Genomic DNA, 10,832 nt, shown 5'->3' on the forward strand with positions numbered 1-10,832 from the left:
GATTTACAACTCTCCCACGTGATAGGGGCAATGTTGCAAAAGGCAGTTGGCTTTATAGAAACATAACATGTATGATTGAGATTAAATTAATCATTTGCCAGTTTGCACAAACAAAACCTGTGTTTCTCTTGTCATGTCAGAAATGTATATACAATTCTGTTACTTAGGTTAGGTCTTTCGGAATCTGGTTTATGTTGCCATGTCTGTCTGACATGCAGACTGTGTAATTGCACATTTAATATTTTTTGCTTACAGGGACAAAGTTTTTTGTCTTGTTTCACAAACTCTTGGTCATTATTCACAAAATCTTGCAAGCTATGAAGAACATGCAACTATATAGATTAAGAACAATGAAAATAAGCCAGATTAAAAACTAAACCTAATAGACATTAAGATGCAATCACTGATATATTTGAACATTACATAATTTATCAATATTTTATCTAAAAAGTTTAGAATTGAATGAGTGATTACATTAAGTACTCAACAGTGCAAGCAGTTTGTTCTATTCACACAAACATCTGACGTTAATACATAGGAACTCAATATTTTTACTTTACATTCATACATCTAGATTTGTACAATTATTTCAATGCAGAATTCCAAAAAGAAAAGTCTTGATGATTTATATTGATTGTTTTGAATGTTAGTTGTTGTACTTAACACACTCACACATAGAATGGTAGTTGGACAAGTAGTGTCCTTGAATTATACCATAACAAAGCCGAACTGAATGGAGAGGACTTCAGTTACCTTAGAAGAAAGGCACATTTAATACAGTGCATCTACAAACAAAAAGGGAGAGAAAACCAAGTACACGCAACTTCACTGCAGGATCAAGAACAATGAACTGAAACTGTAAACCTTCACTTAATAAAAAGTCACAACTGTACAAACAACCATTAAAAAAAAAAAAAAAAAATTATCTTGGTCTTACAGCAGTACCTTGAAATGTAATTTAATACTTTGATTGGCTCTGCCCGCAGAGAGCAATCCAGATATAATTACACAACCAATAAGTGTACCACATGCATATTGTCAAACAACAACAGTCATCTGATAAGTTTCAGATTGTCAGCTGTTATCTTTCCCACAACACAATGTAACATTTACCCTCATCCACAAAGTGAATTAATACAATACAGTCACAATTCCGGTTATCTTTATAACATCAAATGTTCAATATTTTCAGAAAATTGTATGCTATAAAATACTGTACTTAAGGAAAAAAATTGTTTACATTCCATCTTCTCAAAATAAAGTTTTATATGTTCATCTTCAAAGCTGAATGACACTTCACTCCTCACATACATAAATGTACCTATATGATAAGAAACAATAAAGATGCCATATGAGGCTCTACGTTCACATGTAGTGGAAACCCGTTTTGAGTGGCATACACAGCCAATATTTTTTTGTCCGATGAACAGTGTGGCACTACAATTTATGATTGTACAAGTTGGGGGTCTTTGAATGCCAAAGTCCTGATATATTCCATGAAAAGAGAAATTATTTTGATGTTCAGAATGTCTTTGTCAAGTCAGTGGGAACATCAGGCACGGACATGCGGTACTGAATCTTTGTGTTAGTGATGGCCCCGTGCTTCTGTCGAAGATGCAGCCGGAGTTGACTCTTGTGACGGAAGTGCAAGTTGCATTTTTCACACTGCAGAGGAAAGCACAGCAGGGGTGGTATTTGTAAAGGCCATTTAACTGGTTATGTTTTGGATTTATTACTATGCAGGGCTTACATGGTACGGCTTTTCTCCTGTGTGTATGCGCAGGTGGCTCTTCAGTGTCTGTAGGTGACGGAAACGCGTTCCACAGATCTCACATGGATACGGTTTTTCACCCGTGTGGATCAACACGTGGGCACGGAGATGAGCAACCTGGAAAAAATAAAATGACATGAGCAAACTTCATACGAACAGTAGAATAAAGTCGCAAGATAATATTAGAAGAATAAACCCTCATAAGATTAAACATTATTGTGTGAATAACTTGTAATATGATGTGAATATACTTAGCAAATCAAGCCCACACAAAGACAGCCTCCTAAAACTGTCTCCTCTGTGGTGTACACTTAGTCATGTCATCCAAGTCAAACTTCTAAAAAGTGCTTTACAGATCTAATTTCTTACACATCTGCATCTTTAGTATACATCATTACGATTTTATTCTTGTAATATCATGAATATATTCTCGTAACATTGAGATTTATTACTTTTTTCTCAAAGTCATAAAAACATTTTCTAATCAATGTAGTGCTAAAACCTAGTTTTATATCTGAATTAAATTTCAGCCAACTCAAAAAATACAGTGCAAGTGTCAACGCCGTAAAACGAGTGTCTCACCTGTACAAAACGAGCTCCACATGTCTCACACTTGTATGGCTTCTCTCCTGAGTGAATTCGAGTATGAGTCTTCAGGTTAGCTGGTCTGTTGAACTGGGCACCACAGATATCACAGCGATAAGGTTTCTCTCCTAAAGACAAAAAAACCTATTTTAACAACAGTTGGACACTGAAAGAACAAGAAAAATAAATCGAACTTAAGGATTGTTTCAGTGACCTTTTCTTTCTTACCTGTGTGGACCGTTTTGTGACTGGCGAGGTTGCCCTTGTAGCGAAAAGCCGCCTGACAACGGTCACACTTGTATGGCTTATCACTGTGCACTTGAAGCATGTGTCGTTTAAGTGCTTCATCTTCAGCAAACTTGGAGTCGCATTCGTGACAGAAGAACGTACCATTTTCTGTCAAAGGGAGATCAAAAGAAAAGTCACTATCATACTCACAAAACATAGGGACTTATTTGTGCCAAAGCAAGAAATTTTACCGCAACTGGAATCAGAATATTCTGATTGAAGCTCTGCTATGTCATCAGAGAGACGGGACCTGGATGGGTTGGAGCAGTGTTCAGAGGGGTGTGGAGACTGAGCACCGCAGGATGAGCAGTTGAGGTGGTTCAGGTAGTGCGAAGGGTTGCCCTCACTGTTACTCAGTGCTCCCTCAAGGGTACTATGGATGAGACAACATAGTAGCAGTCGGAATTATTGACCAAGAGGCAACAGTGACCTATCGCTTAAGGTTTTTAACCAGAGGGTTGGCAGTTCAAATCCACTGTGTACCAACACTGAGACCTTAAGAAAGTCCCTCAAACCTAAGTGCTTCCAGTACTCTTGGAAAAAGAAAATGTTTTTAATCTCAAGACTATTGTGGTAAAATAAAGGTTAAAACAAAAATAAAAAAACAACCCCAACTAAAGTCATTTTAATAAAACTAATCTGTTGAAAGATTGGGCAACTAGATAATGTATGTATGTATTTTAAAATGTATTTATTAAAAGATCCCATGACATTTAAAGAAAAAAGATTTCACACAAATTTGACCGAGACCATTCCCTGAACTATTAAGGGTAGCAGTACTACTCTCTTTGCTTCAATCTGTTTTACAAGTGTGATTAAACATGCAATACATATTTCTGAAAGTTACTGCATTTGTTTGTTATATAATGTTCCATGCTTGCATGGGTTTTCTCCTGGGTACTCTGGCTTCCTCCCACAATCTAAAAACATGACTCGAGTCTTTAGCTTACGTGTAGAGTAAACGGGAGTGTGAGTGGTTGTCTGTCTTTGTATGTGATGCCCTGCGATGGACCCCTGTCCAGGGTATACCCCCACCTAGCACCCAAAGAAAGCTAGAGCTAGGCACCTTCAGATGCCCACAACCCTTAGGGCCCTATAAAATCCGCATAAACAGAATTGCGGACGGAATCGAGCAATGAAACGGTTACACGCAGAAATGAACAGAATCGGTGTGAAACGGCATCACCGTGAGGAAAAGGACGTTTTTAACATTATTTTCTAACTCTGCAAAGCTCTTTTAGTCAGTCCACTGTCACCTTCTGCTGTGAGGTGACGACAGACCCGCTCACCAGCTCATGTGTGCATATGTATTCCTCTGCTACACGGGATAACAACAGCTGCAGCATGGTTAGCTTAGCATGTCAGCAGTTTTACAAAAAAAAAGAAAAAAAAAAAAAAGTGCAAAGAACTGCAATTTGTGATTTCTGTAACACGGAAATAAGCTTTGGTGGATCTGAAAACAAAACATTAATTTATTCACCATAAGAAACCACCAGACCACTAAATATACAGCATTTGAAGCTAGAACTCAAGCTAACGCTAGCAGACCAAAGAGCCAGTGGTCAGCTGAGAGCGCTTATTTGTGAAAAGAGCAAAGCCACAAGGAGGAAAATAGAGTTCACGGCTTGGGATTTGAAGAAAAACCTTCCACTAATGTACAAGTGATAAGTGGGAAAACAACTAACCTGTGCTATGTTCATTCTGTCATTACACATTGACTTAATATAGTGCATCATGTGTAACATTTTCATATTTCTGTAGAATGTTTGACTTTTGGCTTTTGTTCTGTAAGCTGTTGCAAGTTCATTTGAGCTTAATATTTTATATTTAAATATCCACAAAGCTGCTGCATTTGGACATTTTCTTAATTTTGCACAACAAGGAAACTTAAAACTCAGGACACTTTATTAGTGCTTTAAGATGTTTTGTTAGTTTGTTCTGTAGTTTATTATTATATAACCTACTCCAAACCCTGTGATTTTCTTTATTTGTAAAACCAAAATAATGCTGTGCACTTCATTTTTGGCAAAAAGCGGCAAACAGATCTGCAGTGTAAACTATATTTAGTTTTTAAAATGTGAAAATTTAGACTGAAGACTGCGATATAATTTAGTACTTTGGACAGCAATGTCCTAAACTTTTCATTTATATTTGAGATAACTACCTCATGTGCAGTTAAAACAACACATTTGTATTGTTTTGCAGGTATTGTTCAATGTTGTACAATAAAATAAGATTGGAACATTCAAGGTGTAGGATGTCAGTCGATATCAAAATCGGCATCGGCCGGTCAGGCTTCTTATAAGAAAATTCAAAAAAAAAAAAAAAAAAAAAAAAAAAAAAAAAAATCGGTGATTGGCCAGAAAATTGCAATCGGTGCACCCCTAATCCTTGTGTCCATTTAATCATTACGGTCTGGAGTTATGTCATCAGGATAACTTAAATTCAGTTAATTTAAATTAAGTTGCTCAAAACTTAAACAATAAACCATTCAGTAAACTACTGATTCCTGAGGGGAAATAGGGTGACATTTATGCTGCTCTCATACATCTTTATATGACAAATAAATAAAAAGGAGCACAAAGAATAATCCATGTTACTACAACTTATATCTACATTTTAATTGTATCTTTTATTTTTGACATACATTTGTTTAATTATGTTGTTTATTCATTAGAATTTATTTTGTTTCCTCACAGAAGTTAAAAACTAACATATTCTTTTAAAAAAAAAAAATGTATATATATATATATATATATATATATATACACACACACACACATACATTTCTTAAAAAACAGAATAAAAAAATTTAAGTGGAAAACACAGAATTTGGAAAAAAATAAAACAGAATTTGTAAAAACAATAAAACGGATTTTATAGGGCCCAAAACCCTGTAAAGGAGTAGGCGGGTCAGAAGATGCTGCTGCGTTACATTATCTCAAGAAGCTACTGCATAAATATGATTTTTATGTTTTCAACTTTTAACTGAAAGCACATATTTGAGTCAAAGAGTGAATTAATGCCATAATGCTAATTTTAAAAACGTAGTTTCTGCCGTTTCTATCAAATTGCACTCCCAGCCCCGTCTATATGAGGGGGGACGACTTTCCTCAGGATCAACCAAAAATATGTAGAGGTCCAGGACCCCAAAGAGGTTGAAAACCACTGCATTAATGCCGCTCTTCATCCTGCATACATGATATTCGTTATCAGAAGCTCACCTGTTAATGATGCCATTGAGACGACTCGCCTGAGGAACAGGCAGATCCTCAAGGTGGTCACTGCTCTTGCTCCTTTGTGGGTCAAAGTTCTCCAAGTCGCTTGGATGAATATAAGGCTGCATGCTGTATCGCTGAGAGGAGTGGAGCGAATCCCTCAGCACTACCTCATCCTCTTTAGCACTCTGATTCAACACAATAAACTTATACTTCTTCCAGTTGCGAGCTTTGGGATCCTGTGACCCCTGGGAGGTTTGAGTGGTTTGGGAGAGGCTGGCATTCTTACTGCTGCTAGACTCTGTTGGAGAGTTTGGTTGGCAGTCAGATTTAAGGGGGCTCTGTGGGCTGCTCATGAGGCTTTTACGCCCAGCGGCGGATATTCCTAAAGCATAATCTTGAGGGATAAGGTCTTCCTCTGCCTGTGGAGCATGCTCTTTTCCAGAGTCCTTCTGTTGCTCGAGGCTTAGAATGGGATGTCCACGCTTCCTAAAACCAAGACCAATGTGTCCAAACCCATCATAACACTCTTTTCTCATGTTATCATCCCTTCCCACCTCTCTGGAAGCATAGGTGGTGGAGTGAATGATGCTGGTGGAGCTGCTGCCAATCGCCCTGGTGTATTCTGCCCTAATGCTGTTGGTGCTTTCATGTGAACAATGCCTGTGATGGATCCCACCCTTTGAGAGGTCAGCAAATGCATTTTTGGTATCAGTCAGTTTGCAAAGAGGAAAAGGAAATCCCCGCATGGAAAACTGCCCATAAAGATGGTAGTTGCTGGGAGTGCTGTACATGTTGGACGCATACGGCCTCCCATCCCTGAATGGAGTGACACGGCTGCGCAAACTGTCAGCAACATCATGGTGGCGATACGAATGAACATCCTGAGGTAAAACCAAGGGGCTGACAAGAAACTCATCCCTGGACAGTTTGGCAGATGGATCACTGAAAATGAAAGGAAAGTTAGACGCACACAGATTCTGCGTTGCATCATCAATATGTACCAACCTGGTCTTGATGAATCGGTTGCAGGTATCCACAACGTGATCCATCTGCAGGTAAATGGCAGTGTTCATTATAGCCATTATTAGGCTCTCTTTAAGTGCAAGACGAGACGTGTACATAAACTCCAGGAGAATAGCAAAGCCCTCCGGATCAACTTTCGGGTCCAGACTGATAGCATTGAGATTGCACTTGTGGGGGTCAGTAAATATTGTGTAGAACAGCCCACTGAAGCCATGAAAGACACAAAACAGGCATAGTTACACAATGATCAGTCATGAAGTTTTCTTCTACCAACATCTGAAAATTGCTTTTGAAGCAACACACCTGCATGCCATTAGAACGGTCTTGTGCGCACGAAACTGCTGCCTGTTGACCAGGATAGTAACATCTGTGAGAATGTCTCTGCTGCGCAGCCGGTTCAGGTTAAGGAGAATGTCACTGGCATGGCGTGTGAACTGTATGCAGCTGTCAGCTGTACAAGCCATTTTGTCATAATCTGAAAAAATTAAATGCAGTGATTATTTGGTTTTGGATTCTTTTCTTCATGAAAATAGTTGTAGGTTTGAACATTAGTTAGACAGAAGTGTTGACAACTGGGGTCAAATGTATTTGACAATACACACCTAGTTGCAAACATGACCACATGGCGGCACTATACAATAAACCATGTGGAGCTAAACATTTTTTTTTTTTTTAATATTTTGGTTCCCTCTTCACTAAATAACTGGTTGACAGCTTAATGTAAAAATTGACACTTGTTTCAAATTAATTGGAACAAGTGATCTAACAAAACAATTCATACAACAACCTCCATTTTCAAACACATTTACGATCTTTAAAAAAAATTTAAAAAAAAATCTAAAAGCCCGTTTTTGTTGGGGTTTTTTCTCTCCCCCTCTCAATGTATTAAATCAACAGAGCTCATGAGCAACAAATAAGTCATGGTGACTACTTTTGTTGTCAAAATATAACATAACACTTGAGATTTGCTTCAACGTGTAATTATGATTAAGAGTTTTAGCCCAAATTAAGATGAATAAGAATCACTTTTTATTTGTGTATTTATCTTAAACTTTTAACACCACATACAATAAATTTTATGGCTGTTCAGTTTCTCTTAAAAGCTACAACCACAGCAAACGTACTAAACGGATCATAACCACTTAAATGACTGGTTCAATAACAGCCACAGACGACGGTTTTTATTTTTTCACAATAGATGTGCTTGTTAAAATTGTTTAAGGGAAAGATATGGATGATGAAACCCAGACACTATGAATTATTTTTCTGCACTTAATTATAATATTAGACTGTATAGCATTTTAAACGTGATTTTTTAATAAGTGGAGGACAGCACAAAACAAATTAATAATTAAAAAATCTGCCTTTAACAACATACCATATCTTACTGATGAAGCAGGTCCAGATTAAAACCCCACCGAAGCATAAGAAAATAAAAATTTTAATCAGGTGTCCGCAACACATGTTGCTCTTTTCCCCTTATGTTTGGCATGCAACAGAATAAGACTACATTGTGAATTTTAGCATTTTCTTCTTTAAACGGACGCATACTAACACTTTAAGTTCAGCCGAGAGATGCCCTTGCGCTAACAGGCAATCCTGATCTGTCAGGTTACACGAGTACTCACTTTACCCTATTTGCGCCGATGACAGCCTTAACAACGGACTTTGTGAAACCCAGAAGAGCCCACCCACTGCACTTCTAGTCAGCAGCCTTCTGTGGACACCGTTAGCTTTGATTTATTAGAGATACGATTTAAAAAAAAACATCCGTCAGGGCAGACAGGAGAAAACTTAAACTATCGGGAGCAGAAAAACACCTCAGCGGGGCAACTCGAGCAAAGTGTAAAGAATATATATATATATATCATTGATCTATTCGATCTCACGTTTGTGAACCTCAATTAAAATGTGAAATAAACCGTACATCATTAAGCTCAAATAAGGCCGTGCATAGACACGCAGAAACAAACATGTCCCAATGTACGCTCTAGTGTAAACATTTAAAACTGAACCCGCGACAGTGCGGAAAAAAGGTTGCACGCACATATTCATCGTTAGTGTCGTTTCCGCTGTCAGTGTGACAAAGGCTACTCCACTTCGCATTTCCCCGCTCCAAATATCATATCACTCAGTGAAACACTCTGCCGGTAAAGTTAAATGCACAGCTTGTTGACACATAAACGTACAAAGTACACAAACAAGAGGGGCCCCGCAAGCGTCCAAACATTATCGCCGTGTACTCATTTAACCCGAGCGCTGTTGTGACAGGCATGAAAGAAACCCGGAGATGCTGTCAGCTCCACCTAGGCAACTAATGCTGCCACCGGCGGCTCTTTGTGCCACGCTCCGTCTACTTATTCCGGCTGTCACAAGCTACACAATCACAAGCTCTTTCCTTTTCTCTCTCTCACTGACTCACTCACTCACACACACACGCACACACAGAGTCAGCTACACTAACAATAGTTCGCGCCCAAAGACAGGAAAATTGAGTTTAAAAATCACCTGGTTGCGCTTTCCTAGAAACTTCCTGCATCACCACTTCTAAAAATCCCAGTTCTAAGAATCAGACCAGCTCAATTCTCGGAATTTGAGCCCGAGACTGTACCACTCTCCTGAAGCAGGGGGAGAATCAGCTTCATCCTCACTTTTACAAACAGCTTATTTAAACGCATAAAACTCACCAAAAATCACAAAGGACAATCACACATTACAGAATATTTAAAAAATCAACAATCACCACAAAACACAAGTGTGCAGAAACCTATCCAGTAATGCATTATATTCTCTCCAAGCCACTCAGTTCCCCTTTTTTTGGTAGAGCCCAAAGTCACAGAACGTAGTCCCTTCGTCGTCATCGGTTGGTTAAAAGCCTGCTCCCTAAATTCTCAGAACTGACACATGCACCGTACGCACGTGTTAATACTTGGAGACCTCACAGTAAAACATCACAGACCGGAGTCTGTCTGTCCCTATCTGTAGTCACATAATACGCCTGCAAATACATACGGAAGTGCGCTGCAAGTCACCACCGCGAGTCTGTATATAATCTAAAAGACACGTTTAATGAATTAACATTATAAGGTGTGGTAAGCAAGAGCCTTAATGTGTCGGCTCTGGTGAAATGTTGATAGAATTTACTTTATACAAGTGGATTTTTTCTTTAGTTTTTGGCATTCTTATTCATTGTATTTTAATTCTTTTAATTTACTTTATTTTATTTATTTCCCCTCTCTCGTTGGCTGTGAAGTCCAGTAAACTTGTTGCATTTAAAGAATCAGTCCAGGTGTCACTGAAATAATGTAAGCCAACATTTTTTTCTTCACTGCCTTATTTAAAGCACGTGTTCTCCTGGTTGCATCACTGTCTCTGAGTTAGGCAAGAATAACTTTGCCTTTGTTCACTCTTAAGCATTGATTTGTGTGTGTGTGTGTGTTTTCTCTGGTTTCCCTCCTTGTTTGAAGTTTTCCACAGACAAACTTTTGTGTAGAGAAAAGGAGCTGGAGTGCAGTTTTGTGTCCTAAATTCAGGTGTCTTTTTTGTTATCAGGACACCACTGATTCATGCACTGGCAAATACAATTATTGCACAGTCTTAGTAGCAGGTTAGTTCATCGCTTTGCCTTAGTGGTGAACTAGCTTGCATTGTAAGAAACACACCTTGGAAAATCTGAGGTTTTCAAACCACAGGGTTTCTTTCCTTTCTCATCATGTTCACTCCTTGGCACAGGATGAGTATTTGCTGCACTGTAGAAGATGGAATGAAAATTATCAAAGCTTCATTGATTTTAGTTTCAATATATATCAAAGTAGTTGCACGGCGGCTTTGTGACGACCTAAATACAATATGTAAATGATCTACATCAGTCCTTTAACAGTTTTGAAACAGAAGCCTCTGTGACAATAATCATATCTCAAACCCTAAACTAGATGCCACATTAA

General features: G+C 38.3%; 1 protein-coding gene across 6 annotated transcripts; it reads right to left on the reverse strand.

Moving 5' to 3' along the window:
• Window positions 1-749: 749 nt before the first annotated feature.
• On the reverse strand, window positions 750-10,630 carry bcl6aa (BCL6A transcription repressor a). 6 transcript variants are annotated; one of them, XM_028445325.1, is made up of 9 exons: window positions 10,551-10,630; window positions 7,192-7,363; window positions 6,871-7,092; window positions 5,869-6,807; window positions 2,836-3,017; window positions 2,585-2,752; window positions 2,354-2,484; window positions 1,751-1,888; window positions 750-1,665 (listed from the first exon to the last, which is right to left on the reverse strand). In XM_028445325.1, exons 2-9 carry the CDS (start codon window positions 7,350-7,352, stop codon window positions 1,522-1,524), a joined length of 2,085 nt encoding a protein of 694 aa, XP_028301126.1. In that variant the 5' UTR covers window positions 7,353-7,363; window positions 10,551-10,630; the 3' UTR covers window positions 750-1,521. The 6 variants fall into 6 exon arrangements, with proteins under 6 accessions (XP_028301126.1, XP_028301123.1, XP_028301127.1 ...); XM_028445322.1 differs by lacking the exon at window positions 10,551-10,630 and adding an exon at window positions 9,397-9,499; XM_028445326.1 differs by lacking the exon at window positions 10,551-10,630 and adding an exon at window positions 8,936-9,385.
• Window positions 10,631-10,832: the final 202 nt, after the last annotated feature.

The sequence above is a fragment of the Gouania willdenowi genome, chromosome 4 (genome assembly GCF_900634775.1).
Source record: "Gouania willdenowi chromosome 4, fGouWil2.1, whole genome shotgun sequence".
NCBI classification, from domain to species: Eukaryota; Metazoa; Chordata; class Actinopteri; order Blenniiformes; family Gobiesocidae; genus Gouania; species Gouania willdenowi.

Excerpts from the sequence above, each read along its gene's own strand:
- bcl6aa (XM_028445322.1), bottom strand. The coding sequence starts at position 9,427 with ATGCAGGAAGTTTCTAGGAAAGCGCAACCAG. Across the intron at positions 6,808-6,870 it reads AACCGATTCATCAAGACCAG|TGATCCATCTGCCAAACTGT; the intron begins GTTGGTACATAT and ends TTTCATTTTCAG. Across the intron at positions 2,753-2,835 it reads ATATTCTGATTCCAGTTGCG|AAAATGGTACGTTCTTCTGT; the intron begins GTAAAATTTCTT and ends TCCCTTTGACAG.